Source organism: Cucumis sativus, chromosome 7 (assembly GCF_000004075.3).
Source record: "Cucumis sativus cultivar 9930 chromosome 7, Cucumber_9930_V3, whole genome shotgun sequence".
NCBI lineage: Eukaryota > Viridiplantae > Streptophyta > Magnoliopsida > Cucurbitales > Cucurbitaceae > Cucumis > Cucumis sativus.
In genome coordinates this window covers 8,162,321-8,185,771 of record NC_026661.2, presented here as the reverse complement: position 1 = coordinate 8,185,771, position 23,451 = coordinate 8,162,321, and the positions used below count along the sequence as shown (strand labels likewise).

The following is a 23,451-nucleotide window of genomic DNA, read 5'->3' as shown; positions in this document are numbered from 1 at the left end:
TCTCGTGTATGCTTTGTTAAACTTCAAATGAGTATGTTAATGATTACGTTAATGTTCGGATACTCAAAAATAAAAATGAAAATATTTAGATAAACTATGCTTGTTTTTTTTGCATGATTTGTGTATGAAAATGTCTTAATATTATGGTGTTAAACTTGTAATGTTCTTATTAGTCTAATAGAATTTAAATTCATCACATACAATTTATGGTTTTAATTAATTAATAAAATAGAAAACATGAAATAAAAGAAATAAAAGAAAAATGAATATGTGTGAAACATAACTATATAGTTATGCATAAGGGGAGTAGCTCACACACGTTGAAAACCCATGAACCTAAATTGTATAAACATGCTAAACAAACCATCTTTCTACACCCCATGCTTATACAATGTTGCCTAAATTCACGTACATAAATCTCAAACTTTGTAATGTTTTTCCCTTAATTCTTCTTAAAAGGTTCGCTTTATTTACCATTAATTTCTTTATTTCCATTTTTCGAACTTCGAATTTTGTGTTAATTTGATATTATCTTAAAACTGTTAAATAATTCATTTCTTCTACTTAGAAGAAAAAAAAAGAAGAAGCAAACAAGACAAACAAGACAGATAACTAGTAGGAAATAGACTAAAAATTAAATAGTTGCCAATGGGTCTTATCCACTTTTTAATAAAAGTTCAAGTACTTACTAAACACAAATTGAAATTTGGTATTATGAAATTTTAAAAACATCAAGAACCTATTGAATACTAAAACTTTAATACAACTACCTCAAAGTCCAAATTTGCAATTTAACGAGAGAGAAATATGTATGATGCTTTTTAAAGTTAAAGAAAATACATAAAAACATTGTTCTAGACTAGTGTTACCAATGTACAACCTGAATTTACAATTTCTGTAGATCAATTTAAATACTTTTTTTTCATTAATAATATAAATAGATATTTGAAATAAACTTTCGAATGACTAAAAACATCAAAAGAGAAATTCTTGAGCAAATTATAAAAACAACATTGGTCACTAGATGAATACATTTTCTTTTTTTAAATATATCCATTAATATAAATATAAACAAAAGCATAAATAAATACGGTTGACAAATCTAGTAACAGTTAACAAAAAGAAAATAAGGTACGAAGCAGGAGTTAAGACGCATTGGATTTAAGAGGAGAAAAGAAAAGTCGTAAGCAGTTGAAAATTCGAAAGATAAGAAATAAGAAATGGTGTCCTACCTTATTAATTGGCATATATCGACAATAATAAAAAGTTAAACAAGGCTTTGGCGTTAAGCTGAGAAGGAAAATGACGCAGAATCAGACTGCTACAAGAGGCAAAGACTTTGAAGTTATCAAAGAAAGTGACTTCCCACTTGCCATTAAATAACAATTAATAACACAAACAAATAACACAAATGTTACCATTATCATTTATGACGTATTCGTCAATTATTTCATTTTTGGCTATGTGCCTTGAGAGTTTTAATAACACCTTCTAATCATTATTTCATTTTCGTCAGTTTTGCATCTACAAAACCAACAAATTCGATTGTTTTGGGGGTCAAGCCAATTTTCAAAATTCAGAAGTTCAATCCCTCCCCCCACAATTGTACTAAAAAAACAAAAGCACGTCGCAAACCCAATAATATTATATTCATCTTCCATATATCATGCCAATTCGGCACAAATTTATCTACTAAACATATCAAATCAATCAACCACTTGTGACAGTGTAAATGATGCGATCAAATACTCAAAACAAGAATATATTACATTATCAAATGAAGGCGAAGTCAAATAAATTAAAAAAACAGTAAATTGAGAGACAACTACTCTAATTTAATATAATATTGATCTATACAAATATAAACTTTTTTAAAAAAAGAAAATAACACATAACAAAACAAAATCAAAGGGTTAATAATTGTAACTAAACTTGGACAGTAATAGCTATTCAGGAATACTCAGAAGGAGCTAAATGACACAAAATCAAAACTCCATTGCCTGGCAGAACAATCTCTTCTCCAGAAATGGGATAAATAAGTTGCAAAATTATGGGGGAGGGGGGGTTATTCAAATTAAGTGAGACAAAAAAAAAAAAAATTACGTACTGCTCTTGCTTATCAAGAAGCTGCAACTAATGGAATGTAGAAGAGAAAATCGATGAAATCAATCTGGAGTTGCTTCTTGGCCTGCACGAAGAGGCTCCAGTTGATTCTAAACAATATTCTTTGTTTTTGTTTGACAACATCTTCAATCAACTTTTTACACTATATTTTGATCTCAACGTTTCCATATTCGCCCCTGCTGCTTCTGTTCTTGAATCCGCCTGCATCATTAGTTAAGATTATTGATTCTTAGGTGAGAATGAGATATAGATCATTTGAAGTACAGATATGTCAATAGTTGAAATCATAAGATGGAATCGTGGATGCCAGAAATGATACAAGGACAAAATTTCACTAATTTTCTTTGTTCTTTTTGGAGCATTTGGGACAAGGAGTGGACTTAAGTATGTGTTGTCAAGTCCCTTACTAAGAACTATCTATGGTAGGTGACACTTCGGGTTTGCACCATTCTTCAATCCTTTTTTAACTTTTTGCCACTTGCTTTAGTAACCAACAGGTCCAAGTGGTCTATCACAGACTCTAATCAATTAGCAACTAATTGGTCTTTTCCCTTTCTTTTTTTTTTTAAGATAAATTAATTGGTTATCTAATTTCTTCATCTGACAATATGTAAATATCCATCTTTTCTACTTCGCAAGCATTTTTAGTTAACTTTTTTCAAAGGCATTTTTAATTAACTCTGTTAGATGTCTTTTAATAAAAAAAATAGTCTAACTTTACAATAATCTAGACATGTGGAACGATTTCCTTAAAATTAAAGCAAAAATAGTAAATTAAGCCTCCAAATGGATCAGGTAAGTATACTTATAAAACAATAATCTAGACATGTGGTATTCCCATCAATCACGTAAATTTCTGAATGTCCTGAACCAATATAAATCATAAGTGACAATGGAACGATTTCCTTCGTATACACTGCCTTTGGTATCAAAAGCTTGAATAAAGAATTTAAACAAAGGCAACCCCGAAGCAATTTATGATCAAGTAAAAAGGTTGATTATCATTCTAGTCCCTTGTAATTTTTCGTTTCAAACTATACGGCCTTCTTTATTCTTTCTTTTTTTCATTTTTCTTTTGACTAGAAACAATTTTTCATGCATAGATGAAAATGAAGGTAAATGTTCAAAGACACAAGTTTCTGAAAATAAAACACCAACCAGAAAGATATTTGGTTACAAAGCTTTAATATATTTAGTTTATGACCTCTTGGTCTCCAATGCCAATTATCCTTAAATGCTAACAAAAAAGTTAAGACTGACGAGACACCATGCCAGGTAAATTTCTTCTATTAATGAACTATAATTAATGTTAGATATTAAGTTCTATTTATAAAAGCACAAGGACTAAAGTAAAAGAAAGGAAGAAGGAAAGACTAGACCTACACATTGAAAATAACAAAATAAACTAGAATTATAATTCAAATTGAAAGAGACCAAGAGAGAATAAAAATGCAACAGTTGCATAGGTAAAAAAGAGAGAGAAGAGAATAACCTTTGATGCTCTTTAGAACGTCTTATAAATTCTGTTGGAATATCACATCCTTTATACGATTCTAGTACTTGTCTGATGTCAGCTGGACTATTTCGCGCAACAACTGCATAATCAAGTAAATGCCCATGCATTTGTGACCAGAAAACATATTTGTACTAACCTAACAAAATCATCCCTACATCATAGTAATTGCAATATCAGAATACTTACATTCAAGAAATGGTATAAAATCAAGAAGAGCTGTGTCATCTGTCTCACACTTCCATGGCTTTATTGGAACAGAATTTTCTGGCTGTAGACTGCTGTCAGATGCATGGCCACTCAAATAAATAATCTTCCTGGGATCTCTGTTAAGCTTTGATAAATCCTGTCAACAAAAAGATGCATTATATAAATAAAATTTGGCTGCGTTACCTTACTGTATTACTATAGTAATAATAAAAATGATCACCTTATTTTCCATTTACAATATTTCATCATTTTCATCCAAAGGAATTACAAGTTCTCTACGACACAGGCAGAGAACTAATAAGTAATGTAATGTAGAAGGAATGAAATAATATTTCATTTATTATTTTATAATTTGTATACATCTTTTTATTTTCTTCCCATCCACACAGTACGAGAAAATAAATGAAAAAAAAGAGGGAAAAAAAAAAAAAAAAGAGAATAAAAACGTGTATATATATATAAGAAAAGGAAGTAAAATGGGGGCTTTCCAGGTGGATGGGTTGCAAAAGCTGGGTGCCCAGCTAGCACCCAACGTGGAATGGTAAATTTCATGTCATGAGCTAGTTTAAAAAAACTTATCATATTATAGACTAACGTGAATCCAAAAATTGTAAGATCCAAAAATCTGGGGAAAAATTTGTCAGAGAGAAAAAAAAAAGAATTGAACTCTCATCCATAACATACCCTGTAATGCTTTCCATTCTCATACTTCGTAGCTGCTCTTGACAACCTATATCGTATGCAATGCTTGGGATCCAACCTTTCAATGACAGGATCAACATACTGCAATAGAAAAACAAAATAAATTAGAACTTTGTAGTGATTAAATGAGGCAATCAATGTTAAGATGAAAAGAGAACAAATTACCATATTTGATTGATCAGAGTATATAACAATTTCATAAAACTGGGCAAGATGTTCCAAGAAAGAGTCAACTCCAGGTCTTTTAAACGTCTGCCAGCCTCTTTCTCGCTTTGTAAACAAAAAGAACCAAGTTATTACAACCAATGAAAAGATACCCCAACAAATCTATGTTATCATCAAGCACAAGCATAAAAGATAAACATCTTAAATCCAATGATATTTAAGAAGAGTTTGTTGATAAAAAAAAAAAAAATGCGATGAAATGAAAAGAAAAACGAAACACAGGTGAAAAAGCTAGACAAAATGCTTTCTTTTTTGGCAAGAGTCAAAATGTAATTTAACAAATTAACTAATCACAAATAACAGCTTTTTGGCTAAGAAAACATCTCACAAAGAAGAAAATTGATATGACCAAAAAGGAAACCATACAGAAAACGCCAAAACAACAACATGAAGCACCTAGTATGATAAAAACAAAATATTACGAGCACACAATAACTCAACATTATCTTCAATATTACGCTTACCGTCCAGTCCGAGTACACTAGAGTCTCATTTAAATCTAAAACAAGCGTAAACACGTGTCGTTCCATGGGATGCAAATCTGGAAGAAGCATTTCCGCATTGGGCTCAGTATAACCCTACAATGAGCAAGAAACTTATGGTCAGAGATAAGTGAATCTACTGTGGCTGATAAAATTCCAAGAGAAATGTTAAACTGAAACAACATACGCACTTTAACTTGTTCTTCAATTGTCTTCCTCAGATCCAGGTAAACGTCAACAAGTTTTGCAGGAACTGCAACAAAAGGTTCTTCCCGTCAACTAAAGAAACTATGATTCTACAAGTTAACATTGCCATATAATAAGCATCAAAGAGTAAATAGCAATGTTTACAAATATGTTTGCAAATCTTTACTTTGTCCAAGTCAGAGGAGCAGCATTTGGAAAATGTGCATAGGTGAACAAAAACATCAAAGGCACCTTAGTGAAGGCAAGAGCACACTAAATCAAGCATCACCTAAGGATGCACTTTAGGATCAGGCCCAGCAGCTGAGGCATCAAGGCACACATTTTATATTCACATTTCTGAGCTTATAAGATATAATTTAGGGCTTATAACTTTAACGGTTAAAAGAGAAAGTGAGACGATCTTCGGTCTCGTCTGTGCTATGCTACTGCTCTCCAGTGGAAAGTGGAAAGTGGAAAGTGGAAAGTGGAAACCTCAGCCCCCCAATAGAAAATTCTTTAATTGCCATCCCCAAGGCCCATACCATAAACCTTCATCTCAAGACTCAACCTAACTTATTTTCTACAACGTAAATAAGTTCCAAAGAGTTATATTGTGCTCTATGGCCAGTAGGGTTTTCAAGTTTATCTTATTTAGTTTCCAATTGGAAATATTTGTTGTAAACCTATAATCACCTATAGGTGTACGGGTTTTCCCATTATTTCAGAAGTCAATGAACGTTTCTTATTTAAAAAAGTTATCTAAACAACAAACGGTAAATGGTCTTAATCTTAAGATTCACGTCATGCAACGAGTAAATGTTTGAATTGGAAAAGTCAACAAGAAAAGAAAGACAAGTTCTTCTACCTGTCATTATCGTGGAGTAGAGCATGCCCTGAACTTTCTGCAAAAGAAAAACAATGGCGGAAAGTTATGCTTCGCACCAAGAAACAACTGAAGCTGGTATAAAGAGATGGTGAAGAAACATACATAATCATGCAACCTCATTTGACACAAACAACTCAAAATAATTTCAACCACGACTAATGAAAATCAATTTGAAATTGCACCATCCCAGAACTCCCAATAAACAACAGGCACGTACTAGTTCACTCATGTTGTTACAAAAATCGATCATGCTTGAGTGGGTAAATTGGAAAGAAAAAGAGCCAATTCGACAAAGAAAACAATCGAGATAAAAAAAAAAAATTAAAGAAAGAAAGAAAGAAAAAATAACTTGAATTTGGTTCATCCTCATACTTACATCAATCCCTGAGACATCGTCAGTGGCAGTATGACTAGCAGAACGACGTAAAGCTTTCGCCTTCTCCTCAATTTCATCATAACTATAGGCTGAAAAACAAATCAGCAGCTCGTAACTCCAATCCATTCATGAAATAAAATCAAATAGAAACCAGATCAAATAGCATCATGCTAAACGAGAGATAAGGAGTTATAAAGAAGGAAGGGACAAAATACCATAACTGGCGTAACCAGCAACCGCAGTTGCACCTGTGAGAGCACCAATCAAACTATACTTGAAGAAATTCCAGGGCTTACTAGAGGAAGAAGAAGAAGAAATAGCAGAAGTGGTTTGAGCATCAGGTGGAATCTGATCGGAGACGAGCTTCTGAGAGGCATTGAGGGCATCTTTGGAAGGGGTTGAAGCGAGGTCGGAGCTCATAAGACGGCCATGGCGATTCTTCAGAAGGGAAAAGAATCGGGATCGGAAAATGAGAGGGGACATTGTTGGAAGATTAGGGTTTAGATCAATTTTGTGTTCCAATTTTGTTTGTTTTCTTCAAGTTTGAAAGTAGGGCTTTGGCAAAGAGAGAGAGGAATGGTTTGAAGTTAGAGGGACTGTTTGGAAGTCGGTGTATCGTATTCTGGAAGCGGCTTGTTTGGCTGCAATTTCCATTTGGGAGGCGTTTTAAATTTAAAATTGAACAAAAATAAAACTAGTTCTGTTCTCACTTTATTTTATTTTTTTTATATCTTAAAATCAAATCTCTTAACTTATTGGTGGAGAGATATGAAGATTTTTCTTTCTTTTTATATGTTTTAACTCTTTTTTTATTTACTTATCTTTTCGTATTTATATGTTTAATAATTTTTAACTTCTTTTTTTCTTTTTTTCTTTTTTTAATCTTTTCTATGTATGTTTAATATTTTTAATTTGTTTTTATTTTTTCTTCTACTAATTTTTTATAATTATATTTTAATTTAATTCTAAATTTTCAATCGATTGAATTAAGAACGTAATGTTTTTTAATAATATATTTTTTTAAATACTTTTTTCTAAATGAGTTTAAAATTTAAACTTGGCTAGACGTTTTTATATATAAATTTGTTTTTTAAAAATTTCTTCTAAATATGTTATTTTAATAAATAAACTTTTATAAAATATATTATTTTAATTTGTCAAACAATCTTATTTGATTTTCAAAATTTAGATCTAATTTTAAAATTTTCTTTCTATCTAGCTATATTTATTATAAATTTATATATTATATTGATCTTCTCAATTTAAATTGTCAGTATGTTTATTTAAATTTTTTCAATTTTTCAATTTTCAAAATTAGTTTATATGTTATTTTAAATAAAATTTATTATTTATAGTATCATTCAAATTAGTTAGAAATTTACCTTATATAATTTTTTCACTATATTATCTTTAATATTTTATAACCACCCTATTTCGTAATAATATAATTGAGTTATATAATTTTCTCACTAGATTATCGTTAATATTTTACAAACATTGTATGTATGTAACAATATATTGAGTTATCTTTACTATTTTACAACCACATTATTTATGTAATAATATAATTGAGTTGAATTTAAATAATTTAGGAGAAATAAATTGAATGAACAATCATATTTCAAATCAAATTTTAACCGTTTATAATTAATAAAAACTATTGTATTATGGTTATTAATTTTGCAACAAGACTTATGTGTATTTTATGATTATTTTTTGGAAAATTATCATGAATAGCACAAAAAAATGAAATTATTTACAAAATATAGCAAAATTTTCAAATAGGCTCAGAGAGTTCGATGAATTTTCCTATATTTTGTAGATAGTTTCAATATTTTGCTATTTGTGAAAATGCTTTTCATATTTTAATGAATTATATATATATATCTTTTTACATAACTAAATTATATTTAAACTAAAATAAGTTAAAATATTTTTTAAAAAATAACACAAGTAACACGAAACAATAAATTAATATAAAAAAATTATGTTTACATTTCTTTTTTCCAAAAAAACAAGAAACAACAATGATTATCAAACAAAGTCTGGTTTTTTTTTTTTTTTTTGGAGATTTTATTGCAACAAAAGTGTTGTACAAAATTTTGAACATCCCACCTCAAACATCATAAATGTTTGTTCTAGTAAGGGAAAGGGAGGTTAGCTATAAACTGTATTCATACTTAGTAGGTCATTTATTTAAACAATGCCAGTCAACTTTTAATTGGGTTTCAAAAGTAAATATTGGGCTCTACCTAGTTACAATATCATGTTCTATTATGTTAGATAGTTTCAAGCTAATATCCGGTTGTTAGTTTTATGTTCTAAAACTCTTGATTGTGAGTATAAATTGTTCTAATATTCAATAAAGTTGTTATTGAATTATTGTTCTTAAATAAGAGATTTGCTCGTTACAAACTAAAATTCAATAAACTAAGATTTATTGACTACAATAGAGTACTTGAACTCTATGAAGTGACATAAATGTGGATCAAATTCGAGTAAATAATCTAAATGACTTATAGTATAGGAATAAAATTGAATGCCTTATTATGGGAACACAAGGGATCTAACCCACTTTTCATTTAGTATATGTGAAATAATTCCAAATCGCTCATACAGAGACGTGCAAGGGGAGGTATTCTATGTAAAAGAGTTTGCATAAGATCGGACCATGAAATAGTCACTTTTACATTATAACACCGTTTATTGTTTAAAACTGACTATTTCAACTTTGATGACCTAGGTTAAACTAACTATGAACTCCTCTTTACTTGGATTATCTATAGATCTGCATAGGTGAGGACAACTCGTCAGCGTTAGCCCAATAGACCTCTTATTCCAAAAGTAATCAAACCTATGTAATTGGGGACATATGGTGCAAAATGGGATTAACTTCAATTTGCATCTAGGGAATGTAGAAATGATGTTCTCTTAAGTGCTGACTCTAGATCTTAAACAAGGGGTTTCGCCCTCTCATTGGCCTAAGAGGGACTCAGTTTAATGATTAGACCACAAACCAATATTTCATTAGAGGATCAACTGAGGCTTAAGGAACAAAATATAATTTCGGAGGTAAAACAATACTTTGACCTAACCAAAATTATGAACATGTGAATGGTTGATTGACTAATCATGGTTATATCAAATGGATGTAAATATATAAATATCTACAGTGAGGAGAGTGTAGTTATGAGCTGTTGTAGACAATTTTGTTACTTAACGAATGTTGGTTACTAGATTATATATAATAGTTTAGCTGGTAAATCTAGATCATTCGAGATCCTAATTTGTAAAACCCTACTAGCTCGTTAGGAAATTAAACTTAAAACATTGCAATCAAAAAATTGGAATTGTTCGAATTGAATTAGAGATAGAATCTTTAATAATAGTAGATATGATTAATAGTTACAAATTCAGAGAGAAATGATATTTAAATAGATTTGAGAGAGAAATGATATTTAAATAGATTTGATTGACCCAAATAAATAGATAAAATAATATTTTAATATTGGATATTAAATTATAATTAATTAAAATATTTATTATTTTATAATTTGATATTATATAATTATATTGAAAACTAATTAATTTAAGGCCAAATAAATTACAAAATTCATATAATTATGTAATAATTTGATAGTGGAAAAATTAAAGATCAACTAAGTGGATGTATCCAATTGTTCATCTTGAATGGACTATTGTGAGTTTATGCACCACTTGCATGACTTATAAGTAGGCGGGGATTAATTTTGACGAAGGTTTAAAGTCATTTACTCAAATTTAGTGAGTATTAAGCAAATCTCACCAAAATCTATCTCAATTCAACAAACATTTTAGTTCTTACAAACTAATTATAAGTCCAAGAAAACAGTAGAGAATATCTTGTGGTTGTCTTTACCTTGTTTGGGATCAACTACAACAACAAAACAATGGACACTTTGAGCTTCACCTGGTATATAGACAAGGTTAACGTTAGATTATCTTAAAGTAAATATATTTTGTTAGAGTTGTGTATTTCTCTCATTTAGGTTTGATCTAAATATTTCTTTCCTAAATTTGGACGTTACATACGTATTATTACTAAAATAATGTGCATTTCAAACCCAAGTTATTATATATTGTTAACTGTAGTTCAAATTGTAATAAACAAAAATAAGTTTCTAAAGTTTTTTTGGGGAATTGCCAAAAATAGGCCAAAAATGGGGTAGAAAAAGAGTTTTAAGATTGATAGTAAAAAAGTTGAGATTTAGGACAAATTTAGAGTGAAATGACGAAAATACCCTTATTTAATTTTACTTCACATTTGCTCTTCTCTTCCAACATCTCTCTCTTCAATGTAGAGTACGTAAAGGAAAAAAAAAAAATCTATTTGCAGTTCTTCTCCTCTCTCAAAAGTTTGTCAACTTTCCGCTTTACTCCAGTGTCATTCATCCTCTACTCCGGCGAACATCTCACGCACTGTGGTTTGTTTTAATTTTTTTTTTTAATATGAATTGTGTTGTGTTATATGTATATATATTTGCATCTTAAACGTATAAATCAAATATAATTTTTAATTATTTCAAGTTGATTTAGGGTTGTTTTAGAGATGTTTCAAATGATGTTAGCAAGTTATTATTATTATTATTTTATCTCGCAAACATCTCTTAGACATCTCGCAGGTTCTTAAATTCAAATGTTTAATCTAAAACGAATTGATTTAGGGTGACTTTTAACTATTGTTTTTTGTATCTCACAATATCGTAAACATTTCGTAGCTGTCAACTTTCTTAATGGTTGTGTTTTAACGGTTGTGTTTCCTTCTGAACATGTAAAAGGAAAAAAAATCAGCAAAAAACTTTCATAATACAAAATGGAAAAAAGACTACTGTTTTTGTCTCTAAAAAAAATGATCATGAATCAAACAAATGTAAAAGTGCAAGGAACCATGGCAAAATGATCCAAAAAAGATCAGCATTGTGCCTACTTCCTACCACTTAATCACACAACAAGCTGGCAAAATGATTCTTTAGCTAGAGACAAAAAAGTTGGTTGGATACCATACTTTTAATTATATCTCTCTCACTTCAACACCTAAATTGATTATGACTGGTTCCATTTCTTTCTCTAACCAAACCCAAATGATGTTGGTCCATAGCAGTAGCCCCTACAAAAAACAAATCAACTGTATAGTCTTCATATTATCAAAATGCAAGATAACCACATCTCAAATTATGCTTATGGGATTGTACATACTGCACACTTGACAATTTTTCCAAAAGAATAAAATAAAAAATTCAGACCATAAAATAACAATGGTATTCATTCTATTATATAAATCTATTTATGTACATAGTTCGCAACATATACAATTCCTTCAAAATTTGCAACTAAAAGTCAATACATGGGATTGTTGGTCCATAATTGAAATGCCAATTGTTTTCTAAAATATGACATGTTTTCTTGACATAATGTTGCTACATCTAAACCAGAAGCTTCGTATTCGAAATACTTAATGGTAAATACACCATAATCACTATTGTTGAGTTGCAGTGGAATGGAGTCAACAATGACAAGTGGCCAAGGTTCCTTGTGTGTTGATGATCTGCCTCTCCTAGCAAAGAATCCAATAGTATCTAGCAAATTTGGCACCATCTCTTGAATTGGCATTAATATGCTTCTCATATCTTCGACACTCGTAAGCGACGGAAGCGAATCTCATGCCTTAACTTGACAACTGACCAAGTCCAAGACATAATAGAATCCAATGATTACCATGGATATTGAATGTAGAGTAAATGTAATCAACATTCGCCCAAGGATCTTGAAAGTCTTCTTTTGATCCGACGACATAGTCAACCAATCGATACTCCTCCTTCCAGTGAAATGGCCGATTCTCTTTAATACATTCTTGGTATTCATGCCACTTCGCAACTAATAATTGCTGGAAAGAAAAAAAATATACATGCATGTATATGTATTTATGTCAGACCGAAATATAATAAGACAATAAGACAAATATCAAATGTTAATTGATCCGGTTTCAATTTTGCCTTTATATTACGCGTACTATTTTCTAAATGATGCAAACTGCTTACTATAGCATGAAAATGATGAGAAGGGTCAATCTTGTACATGAGACCATCAGTTGATGTCGAAGTCATACTGAAGCCTGCATAAAAAATAAACAAATTAAATATAATTGCATAAGAGACTTACTAAACATGGATACACTCTCATCTTGAAACTTCTACTCAAATTTTGGTAGGTGCGAGATAAAAAATTCAAGGCTATTACTTGTTAAGTCTAATAAAATTGCTAACCCTAAACTCTTAAAGCCCAATAAACTAGCTAAAACTCTTAAAGCCCAGTAAACTAGCTAAACATGCATTCTAAACGGTTTATGAAGGGTAACACTCTCATCTTGAAACTTCTACTAAAATTTTGGTAGGTGTGAGATAGGTGCGAGATAAAAAATTCAAGGCTATTACTTGCTAAGTCTAATAAAATTGCTAACCCTAAACTCTTAAAGCCCAGTAAACTAGCTAAACATGCATTCTAAACGGTTTAGGAAGGGTAGCACTATCCTCTTGAAACTTCTACTCAAATTTTGGTAGGTGCGAGATAAACAATTCAAGGTTATTATTTGCCAAGTCTAATAAAATTGTTAACCCTAAACCATTAAAGCTCTGTAAACTAGTTAAACATGCATTCTAAACGAAATTCATGTTCCCACGACTCTCTATGTGTGTGTGCCTGTACGACATATGCATTTTTTCTCTACAAATTTAATGATATATCTAAAATGTGCCCAACAAAAAACTCATATCTCAACAGACAACTTTAAAAAAATGATTTATAAAAAAAAAACTCAGATTTTATTACTCACTTGACTTCAAAGATGATGGATACGACACTGCCAACGAAGAGGAGTGGAGAAGAAATGGAGAGGTCCGGTGAAAACAAAGCTGAAATCGGAAAGGAGTGGAGAAGCGTTCACCGGAGTTGAAGTCGAAACTAAAACAGAGACCCGTGGAGAAGAAATGGAGAGGTTCGGTAAAAAATTTGAAATCGGAAAAGAGTGGAGAGTCGTGGAGAAGAAATGGATGGAAGTGGAGAAGAAATGGATGGAAGAGAAGAGACGTTCACTGGAGGCACCAAGTTGAAGGAACTGTATAAGCGGGAGGTTCAAGTTTAAGTTTTTTTTAGCGTTGTTCTGTTTTTAGGTTGAAGAAAAGAGGAAAGAAGAAATTAAATAAGAATATTTTCGTCATTTCACCCCAAATTTATCATAAATCTCAACTTTTTTACTATCAATCTTAAAACTCTTTTTTTACCCCATTTTTGGCCTATTTTCGTCAATTCCCCAAGTTTTTTCGCTCTTTTCCCCCTAAACTAATGCGTACACCACACAGGCCGCATTCAAAACATGAAAACCAATCGCATCGAAGAAAAATGGAGGGAAACCGAGGAAGCTTGGAGAGAATTGAAGTAATGAGAAAAATCACAGGTCGCAATTCCATTGATTTTTCTGATTCTCATATTCATTCCAGTTGATTTCTGTTTCGTCGTTGCTATTTTCTTTCCGTTTTCCAATACAATCTTTTGCAGAGCTAACGAGATCTATGATCGTCGAACTGAGCAATGGAAGCTCCAGGATGATCGCCATCGATCGATTCAAAAGTTACTGCTCCAATTCCCTTGAAAACTGGTTCGTAATTTTCTGTATAGAATATTTTGCTTCCAATCTTTTGAATCTTCGAATTGGTAACCAAATAAAGTTCATGATCTACAATGTTATTAAGTGCTTTACTAGACTACGAATATTCATTTCCCTATTCGTGCGAAAAATTTCTATAGTTTTCGATTATTTATCTACTACCGGGTCTATTGGATCGTGTCGAAGGCCAAATCAGTAGTCGCTCACAAAATACCAGCAGAAAATCAGTGTTACTTCAGATGCGAATATATCTCTAGAACTTGAAGCAGAGTTGCATAGTTTAGCTATGATTTGTCATTTTCAAAAGTCACTGCTCAATCTCAATTCTTAACTCAAATGCATTTTATGTTTATGACCTAGTTTTCAGTCATTCTTTAGTTTTTAGACATAATATTTTTATTTTTCAAGAAAGTTATAGTTCTTGAATGTGAAGATGACACTATCTTGAAATTGGACTTGTGTTTTGAAAACGATATTTGTACCAAAAGAGACGTTTAGATGATTTTTCGCTAATTTTTTATGCAGTTGTTGTAGGTTCAATTTATCTGAAGGGAAGGATGTTCTAACACTTCAAAGGGAAAGCCACGTCCGTAGACTAGGTGAATTAGTTATTCCGATGAATGATACTACAAAATCATAATCTGTACAGACTATAGAGTACACTTGTATTTGATATTATTTTGTTCTATCAGATGTCTTGCTTAGAGTTCTACTCATAATTCAGCAGCTTCTGGGAGAAAATAGACATAGCTCAAAGAGAGATATATATTATATGCATCCCTCTATATTTACAGGTAATCAAACCCGCAATTATGTTCTAAGATGCAACATCTTACAACAATTAATTTGCATGCCTGTTCAGAAAATTTGAATTTCAACATATCCTTCAAATTTATGATTTCATCAAGTTCGTGGCAGGAGATTTTCTGAACCTTTCCTTGTTTTGCTTGGTTATTGTACACCAGAGCTTAATGACATTGACTTCCTCATATAATGATGAATATTTTTCAGATCAGTCAGTTGTTGACCGGGCAATCAACGACATCTGCATTCTTTTGCAATGTAGCCGGCATAATCTGAATGTGGTTGGTGCTGCACTTCATTTTACTTTGGCTCCAATTTACATATCTTCTTTTCCTCCATGATTATATTGGTTCATGTGGGATCCAATCTCAGTATAGTATTCAGGGTTGGCTGCGTGCCACAAAAGCCTGTTCTTTGATAAAATAAATGCACAATCGTTTCTTGTTGTCTTGCATCACTATTAGGTGTTGAATTAGGAAGATACTCTTGCCGATCAATTGCATTCTTCTTTTAATCATATAGTTTATGTCTGTTTCTGACATTTAAACTTGTATTTTCTCAGGTTTCTGTTGGTAATGGGTAAGTATCGAGGAAAACATATTCTCAGAAGCTGTTTTCCTTGTGGGTTGATACCCACGTCAGGGTTTTCTATACCATTAGATTCTGTTAAATATCCTCTTAGTGCTGCAATCTGTTTTCCTTGTCGAAGAAAATTAGGAACTGAATCTTGACATTTTCATTGAGGAAGAAATTTAAGAACTGAATCTTGACATAGTCACTTTTTTATAGGTTGGTGATGGGTTGGTTGAGATTCTCAGAAGCTGGCAGAAGATTTGATTGCTTGAAGAAGCCTAACAGTGTAAACATTATTATTCTTCACAAAACAATTGCCTCTTTAGTCACTCTCAGCTGTAACTGATTTGCATGTATGCATCTCAACCTCTTACAGGCCCACTTTATTCCTGTTCAAGTTGAAGAAGTTATAGGTACGCTGTCTTCCTGATACTAGATATATAATGTTAGAATTAATGGGCTTTAAGCCCAAGGAAAGATTAACCCTAATATTCTCTTCTTTTTTATCTTAAACTTGTTTATTTTTTTTTCTCCTTTGTATCTTTTGTTCATATGAGATAATAATAAGAAAGTTAGGTTGTGGTTTTCTCCTAGTACTTAGGTTTCCACGTAACTCTTTACCGCTTTTAATTTATAACTTAGTCAGTCTGCTAGATTAGAGCCTAAATTAGACGCTTGGAATGATACCTTTAAATTATATTGTTCTTATGGAATTCCTTTCCTCGATATTCTTGAAAGGAAAATCCTTATATGCATCTTAGCCATCACCTATCCCTGTGTAATCATAATTTGTTACATGACTCTGTAACGACTCTACTAAACACACACAAATATTTCCACACACAAAATGGCAAAACAGAGACAACACTCTGCTAAACTTTATTTATGTATAAGCCAAAAGATTACACTAGTCACAATATCCAAAATAACAAGATAAACAGTAAAGAACATACCTAGCTTCCTTTTGTGATAACTGAAATATCCTCCCAGGCTATGGCAGTTGACTTGACATAAAGAAAATAAAACCTACCTACCCAATCTCGAAAAGATCTATTTATATACCTCCTTACATCAATCTTTCATTCCTATGCATGGGCCCCACTCGCACGATCCCTTTCCATCATTCTGTAAGACCCCAATCATTCACACATATAAAAGGAGGGGCAGAAAGGTAAATGAACAAACAATTAATGACGACGGAATGATAGAAAGGGATTGTGCGAGTGGGGCCAGGCACATAAATGAAAGAATGATGAGATGAGGTATATAAATAGGTCTTTTAGGGATTGGGTAGGTAGGTTTTATTTTATCCTTTGTCAAGGCGGCTGCCATAGCCTGGAGAGGGTATTTAGCTATCCCAAAAGGAAGTTGGGTATGTTCTTTACTGTTTTGGATATTGTGACTAGTGTAACTGTTTTAGCCTATATATAAATAAAGATTACTGAGTGCTGCCTCTGTTTTGCCATTGTGAGGGTGTAATATTTGTGTGAGTCAAGTAGAATCCTTACATTTGGTATTAGAGCCACCACACTGGGGTGGTCATGCGCGCTCATTGCTCAGCAACAAATAGAGGAACGGGTAGATGGGACTGAAAAAGAAATTATGGGTTTAAAGGAGATGATGCTGGAGATGAAGAAGTTGATGGATCGAATGGCTGATGAACTGCGAGAAAACCACAGTTACAAAAGAAGAGAAGAGGCTAGGACTGCTGAAGGTCCGATGTTGAAACTTAAAGAGAAGCTCGAGGATACAGAGACGACTGCAGAGAATAGTGGAGGTAACGTGGACCGAAGTAAATACAAGAAGCTGTAAATGCCAATGTTTACAAGGGTGAATCCCGAATCCTAGGCTTACCGGGCGGAACACTTCTTTGAGATTAATAACTTACTGAAGCGAAGAAGGTCAAGGTAGCAGTTGTGAGTTTTGGACAAGAGGAAGTAGATTGGTATAGGTGGAGCCACCACCGAAAGAGGGTGGAATCATGGGAGGACTTGAAAGGAAGGATGTTTGATTTTTTCAATGACACCGAACAACATAGCTTAGGGGCAAGACTGATCCGTATCAAGCAAGAAGGATCCTATAGCGATTTTGTTAAGAAGTTCGTTACATATTCAGCTCCACTCCCTGACATGGCCGAAAGTGTACTACAGGACGCGTTTTGACGGGTCTCGAGCCGCATTACAAGCATAAGTGATTAGTAGACACCCTCGAACTTTAGAGGAGTGTATGAAGGAAGCTCAACTGGTGAATGATAGAAATCTAGCCTTACAACTGGCTATGGATGAATTGAGTAGGATTGAGCCCAAAAGAAGTGAGAACACAGGCAAGATTCAAGGTAAGAATGAGAAGGTTGAACAAAAGACGGCAGAGTTTGCCATGAAACAGATAACCATTCCGGTAAAAGGGGTTACCAAAAAAATGATCCTCCAGTCAATAGGCTTTCAGACACAGCGAAGCTTGATAAAGGGCTGTGTTTCAGGTGTAATGAAAAATATTCACTCGGCCATAAATGCAAGGTCAGAGAAAAAAGAGAGTTGATGCTACTTATATTGAATGAGGAAGAGAGTAACGAAAAGGAAGCGACCACAGAGGATGAGGTAGAGGAAGTGATAGAACCGAATCAATTAGATTTGAATGAGATTGCTGAGATTGAATTAAGGGTGATCACGGTAGTTACGTCCAAAGGAACTATGAAATTGAAAGGACAAATGAATGGAAGAGAGGTAATACTCCTTATTGATAGCAGTGCGACCAATAATTTTATCAGTCAAGTGTTGGTGGAAGAACTGCGGTTGGGCATTGATCCAAGAACCCAATTTGGAGTAACCATTGAAGACAGCACCCGTTGCGAAGGAAAAGGAATATGTAAGAGGGTAAAAGTGAAATTGAAGGAGTTAACAGTCATAGCTGACTTCTTGCGGTGGAACTGGGAAATGTAGACTTTTAGGGATGCAATGACTTGATTCGACAGGAACCATGAAGGTGCATTGACCATCCCTAACCATGACATTTTGGAAAAAAGGAAGAAGAATAACACTGAGGGGACCCTTCCCTCATCAAGTCAGAATGTTCGTTGAGGACCATAGAAAAAACATGGCAATCAGGCGACCGAGGATTTCTTTTAGAATTGCAAAATTATGAAGTTGAATGGGAAGAGGAATATGAAACAGAAAGTGAGTTAAAAGGAGATGATGAAGGATTACCCATGGTTCAACAATTACTCAATCAATACACGTACATATTTAGGCTACCAATAGGTTTACCTCCCAAGAGAACCGTAGACCACTGCATTTTGACTTTACCCGATCACAGACCAATCAATGTTCGACCATATAAGTATGGACATGTACAAAAAGAAGAGATTGAAAAACTGGTGATAGAAATGCTACAAGCAGGGGTGATTCGGCCAAGTCACAGCCCTTACTCTAGCCCGTACTATTGGTGAAGAAGAAGGATATGGATGGAGATTCTATGTAGACTACCGTAAACTGAATCAAGTAACCGTGGCCGACAAATTCCCCATTTCGGTGATTGAAGAACTCCTAGATGAACTACATGGGGCGACATTATTCTCTAAATTAGATCTTAAATCTGGATATCATCAGATAAGAATGAAGGGGGAAGATGTGGAGAAGACAACTTTTCGCACGCACGAAGGGCACTACGAATTCTTAGTGATGCCTTTTGGTCTCACTAATGCTCCGGCCACCTTCCAATCTTTGATGAACCAAATATTCAAACCTTTCCTCAGAAGATGTGTTCTTGTCTTTTTTTAATGATATTTTAGTTTATAGTGTTAATATAGACGAGCATATGAAACATATGGGGATGGTATTTGCCATATTGAGGGATGATCAACTATTTGCAAATAGAAACAAATGTGTAATAGCCCACTCCCAAGTTCAGTATTTGAGGCACATGATTTCCAGTAGAGGAGTCGAAGCTGATGAGGAAAAGATTCGAAGCATGATTAATTGGCCACAACCGAAGGACATAACTGGGCTGAGGGGATTTCTAGGGCTGACCGGATATTATCGAAGGTTTGTGAAGAGTTATGGGGAGATTGCCGCGCCCTTAACTAAGTTAATTCAGAAGAACGCGTTCAAGTGGAATGAGGAAGCCATAGCAACTTTTGAACAACTGAAATTAGCAATGATGACCATACCAGTGTTAGCACTGCCTGATTGGTCACATCCATTTACAATTGAGACTGATACTTCAGGAGTAGGCTTAGGAGCGCTGTTGTCACAAGGACACCCTATAGCATTCTTCAGTCAGAAACTTGAGCTCTTTCCTCAAGAGCTCAAGTTAAGTCCATATATGAACGGGAACTCATGGCAGTTGTTCTCTCAGTGCAGAAATGGAGGCACTACCTACTGGTGAGGAAATTCACTATTATTTTAGATCAGAAAGCTCTGAAATTCTGGTTGGAACAAAGGGAAGTTCAACCTCATTCTATAATATGTGGAAGAGTGTGACATATGCCAACGTAACAAATTCGAAGCTACCAATCCTACCAGAGTGCTACAACCCATTCCCATTCTTGAAAAGATATTGGAAGATTGGATGGATTTCATAGAGGGACTACCCTTAGCGAGGGATGTAATGTAATTATGGTAGTAGTTGACCGTTTAAGTAAGTATTCCTACTTCTTAACTCTTAAACACCCGTACACAGCGAAGCAATGGGCTTCAATTTTTCTAGAAAGAGTGGTCAGCAAACATGGTATTCCCAAATCCATTATTATCGATCGGGATAAGATCTTTCTTAGCAATTTCTGGAAAGAGTTATCCACCACCATGGACACACTTTTGAAAAGAAGCACAACATGTCACCCGCAAACTGATGGACAAACCGAGAGAGTAAATAGGTGCCTAGAGACCTATCTAAGATGTTTCTGCAATGAGCATGCAAGAAAATGGGATAAAGTAATTCCTTGGGCAGAGTTATGGTATAATATCACTTTCCATGCGTCCACCAAAACAACTCCTTACCAAACTGTTTATGGCAGACCTCCCCTCTGTTGATTTTATGGAATTAATCTATCTTTCATTGATTATTTAATAGAGATACAAGCCTATATATATAACCATAGAGAAATACACTTAAGGAAATAATATCAAATAATATCTCCAGAATAATATCTCCAGAATAATCTCCTAAGAATAATCTAATTATATTAATACCCTCCCTCAAACTCAAGGTTGAAATCACAAACTTGAGTTTGCTAAGAACTAAGGAAATCTGGGTGAACAGAACGAAAACTGAAGAGAGTTGAGAGGTTGAGTAGATAGAGAGCTTTGCGGCGTTCTTCGCAAAAAGAGAAGATGTGTTTCATGACGGCGAGCTTCACAAATGGAGAGCGGACAAGAGCCGAACCTGTGCGTCGTCGGCTGTGAGTGGAGCAGAGCGGTGGATCATGGATTTGAACAAAGATTCACCCTCTTCAGGATCGGGAGTCTTCAATCGAAAGAGATTGTTTGGTACGAGTAAAGGGCGGCGGTGGCAGGTCGGTCTGATCTGGAACAGTATGATTCGAAGGCGAAAGATGAAATAAAACACGGATCTGGAAGTCGAAGACACGAACAGAGATGCACGAACAAATCGGTGCTTGCAATGTGCGGCACAAGTAGATCTAAGTGAGGACGAATGGAGAGCGGATATGGGTCGAGAGTGCGACGAACTGTGTGGATGGAAGGAGCAGTGATGGCGGAAGGAGTAGTGGCGGCGGCGGCAGAATCAGAGATGAGGATTTTGATCTAGGAGGCAGAGCGAATTACTTGGAGACATGATGTGTTGATTACTGATGGGTATGGCTCTGCCTACGTCGACGAATCAACGGAGACAGACGAACGGGAATGTGACGGCTAGAATACAAGGAGACTAAAACCCTATTGCTCTGATACCATGTTGATTTTATGGAATTAATCTATCTTTCATTGATTATTTAATAGAGATACAAGCCTATATATAACCATAGAGAAATACACTTAAGGAAATAATATCAAATAATATCTCCAGAATAATATCTCCAGAATAATCTCCTAAGAATAATCTAATTATATTAATACCCTCCCTCAAACTCAAGGTTGAAATCACAAACTTGAGTTTGCTAAGAACTAAGGAAATCTGGGTGAACAGAACGAAAACTGAAGAGAGTTGAGAGGTTGAGTAGATAGAGAGCTTTGCGGCGTTCTTCGCAAAAAGAGAAGATGTGTTTCATGACGGCGAGCTTCACAAATGGAGAGCGGACAAGAGCCGAACCTGTGCGTCGTCGGCTGTGAGTGGAGCAGAGCGGTGGATCATGGATTTGAACAAAGATTCACCCTCTTCAGGATCGGGAGTCTTCAATCGAAAGAGATTGTTTGGTACGAGTAAAGGGCGGCGGTGGCAGGTCGGTCTGATCTGGAACAGTATGATTCGAAGGCGAAAGATGAAATAAAACACGGATCTGGAAGTCGAAGACACGAACAGAGATGCACGAACAAATCGGTGCTTGCAATGTGCGCACAAGTAGATCTAAGTGAGGACGAATGGAGAGCGGATATGGGTCGAGAGTGCGACGAACTGTGTGGATGGAAGGAGCAGTGATGGCGGAAGGAGTAGTGGCGGCGGCGGCAGAATCAGAGATGAGGATTTTGATCTAGGAGGCAGAGCGAATTACTTGGAGACATGATGTGTTGATTACTGATGGGTATGGCTCTGCCTACGTCGACGAATCAACGGAGACAGACGAACGGGAATGTGACGGCTAGAATACAAGGAGACTAAAACCCTATTGCTCTGATACCATGTTGATTTTATGGAATTAATCTATCTTTCATTGATTATTTAATAGAGATACAAGCCTATATATAACCATAGAGAAATACACTTAAGGAAATAATATCAAATAATATCTCCAGAATAATATCTCCAGAATAATCTCCTAAGAATAATCTAATTATATTAATACCCTCCACCTCCCCTCCATTGTTATCTTATGGGATGAAAAATCTTCAAATAATGAGGTAGAAGCCATGTTAAAAGAAAGAGATTTAGCAATCAATGCCTTGAAAGAAAACCTCTGTACGGCCCAAAACAGAATGAAAAAAATGGTAGATCAGAATCGCAGATAACTCAAGTTCAAAGTTGGTGATGAAGTTTATTTGAAACTACGGCCCTATAGACAAAGATCATTAGTTAGAAAGAAATGTGAGAAGCTAGCTTCGAAATTTTATGGGCTGTATGAGATTATTGAGGAGATAGGGGAGGTCACGTATCGTTTGAAACTACCACTAGAAGCTGTAATTCACAATGTTTTCCACATTTCCCAATTGAAACTGAAGTTGGGAAAACAACATGTCGTTCAACAGTAACCGCCTATATTTAACCGAGGACTTCAAATTACAATTATGGCCGGAAACTGTGTTGGGAGTATGATGGAACAAGGAGACGTGTGGAAATGAATGGCTGGTCAAATGGAAGAATCTACCGGATAGTGAGGCAACATGGGAATCAGTATATCTACTGAATCAGCAGTTCCCTAGCTTCCACCTTGAGGACAAGGTGAGTTAGAACCTAGGGGTATTGTAAGACCCCAATCATTCACACATATAAAAGGAGGGGCAGAAAGGTAAATGAACAAACAATTGTGTGATTCAAGTAGAATCCTTACACATTCTCTCATCA

General features: G+C 34.1%; 2 protein-coding genes across 4 annotated transcripts; one reads left to right on the top strand and one right to left on the bottom strand.

The window, feature by feature from the left end:
- Positions 1-1,852: 1,852 nt before the first annotated feature.
- LOC101207617 (mitochondrial import inner membrane translocase subunit TIM50) lies at positions 1,853-7,343 on the bottom strand. The gene is made up of 10 exons (XM_031889352.1): positions 6,920-7,343; positions 6,705-6,793; positions 6,308-6,344; positions 5,448-5,509; positions 5,239-5,352; positions 4,715-4,819; positions 4,532-4,630; positions 3,827-3,983; positions 3,617-3,719; positions 1,853-2,325 (listed from the first exon to the last, which is right to left on the bottom strand). The coding sequence occupies exons 1-10, from the start codon at positions 7,185-7,187 to the stop codon at positions 2,280-2,282; spliced, it is 1,080 nt and encodes a 359-aa protein (XP_031745212.1). The 5' UTR covers positions 7,188-7,343; the 3' UTR covers positions 1,853-2,279.
- Positions 7,344-14,119: 6,776 nt separating this feature from the next.
- LOC116405048 (meiotic recombination protein SPO11-1-like) lies at positions 14,120-16,286 on the top strand. Of its 3 annotated transcripts, none has more exons than XM_031888599.1 (8): positions 14,120-14,193; positions 14,295-14,394; positions 14,938-15,002; positions 15,096-15,197; positions 15,415-15,488; positions 15,770-15,786; positions 15,997-16,066; positions 16,157-16,286. In XM_031888599.1, the coding sequence occupies exons 1-8, from the start codon at positions 14,139-14,141 to the stop codon at positions 16,208-16,210; spliced, it is 537 nt and encodes a 178-aa protein (XP_031744459.1). In that variant the 5' UTR covers positions 14,120-14,138; the 3' UTR covers positions 16,211-16,286. The 3 variants fall into 3 exon arrangements, with proteins under 3 accessions (XP_031744459.1, XP_031744458.1, XP_031744460.1); XM_031888598.1 differs by having other exon boundaries at positions 14,929-15,002; XM_031888600.1 differs by lacking the exon at positions 15,770-15,786 and having other exon boundaries at positions 14,929-15,002; positions 16,157-16,180.
- Positions 16,287-23,451: the final 7,165 nt, after the last annotated feature.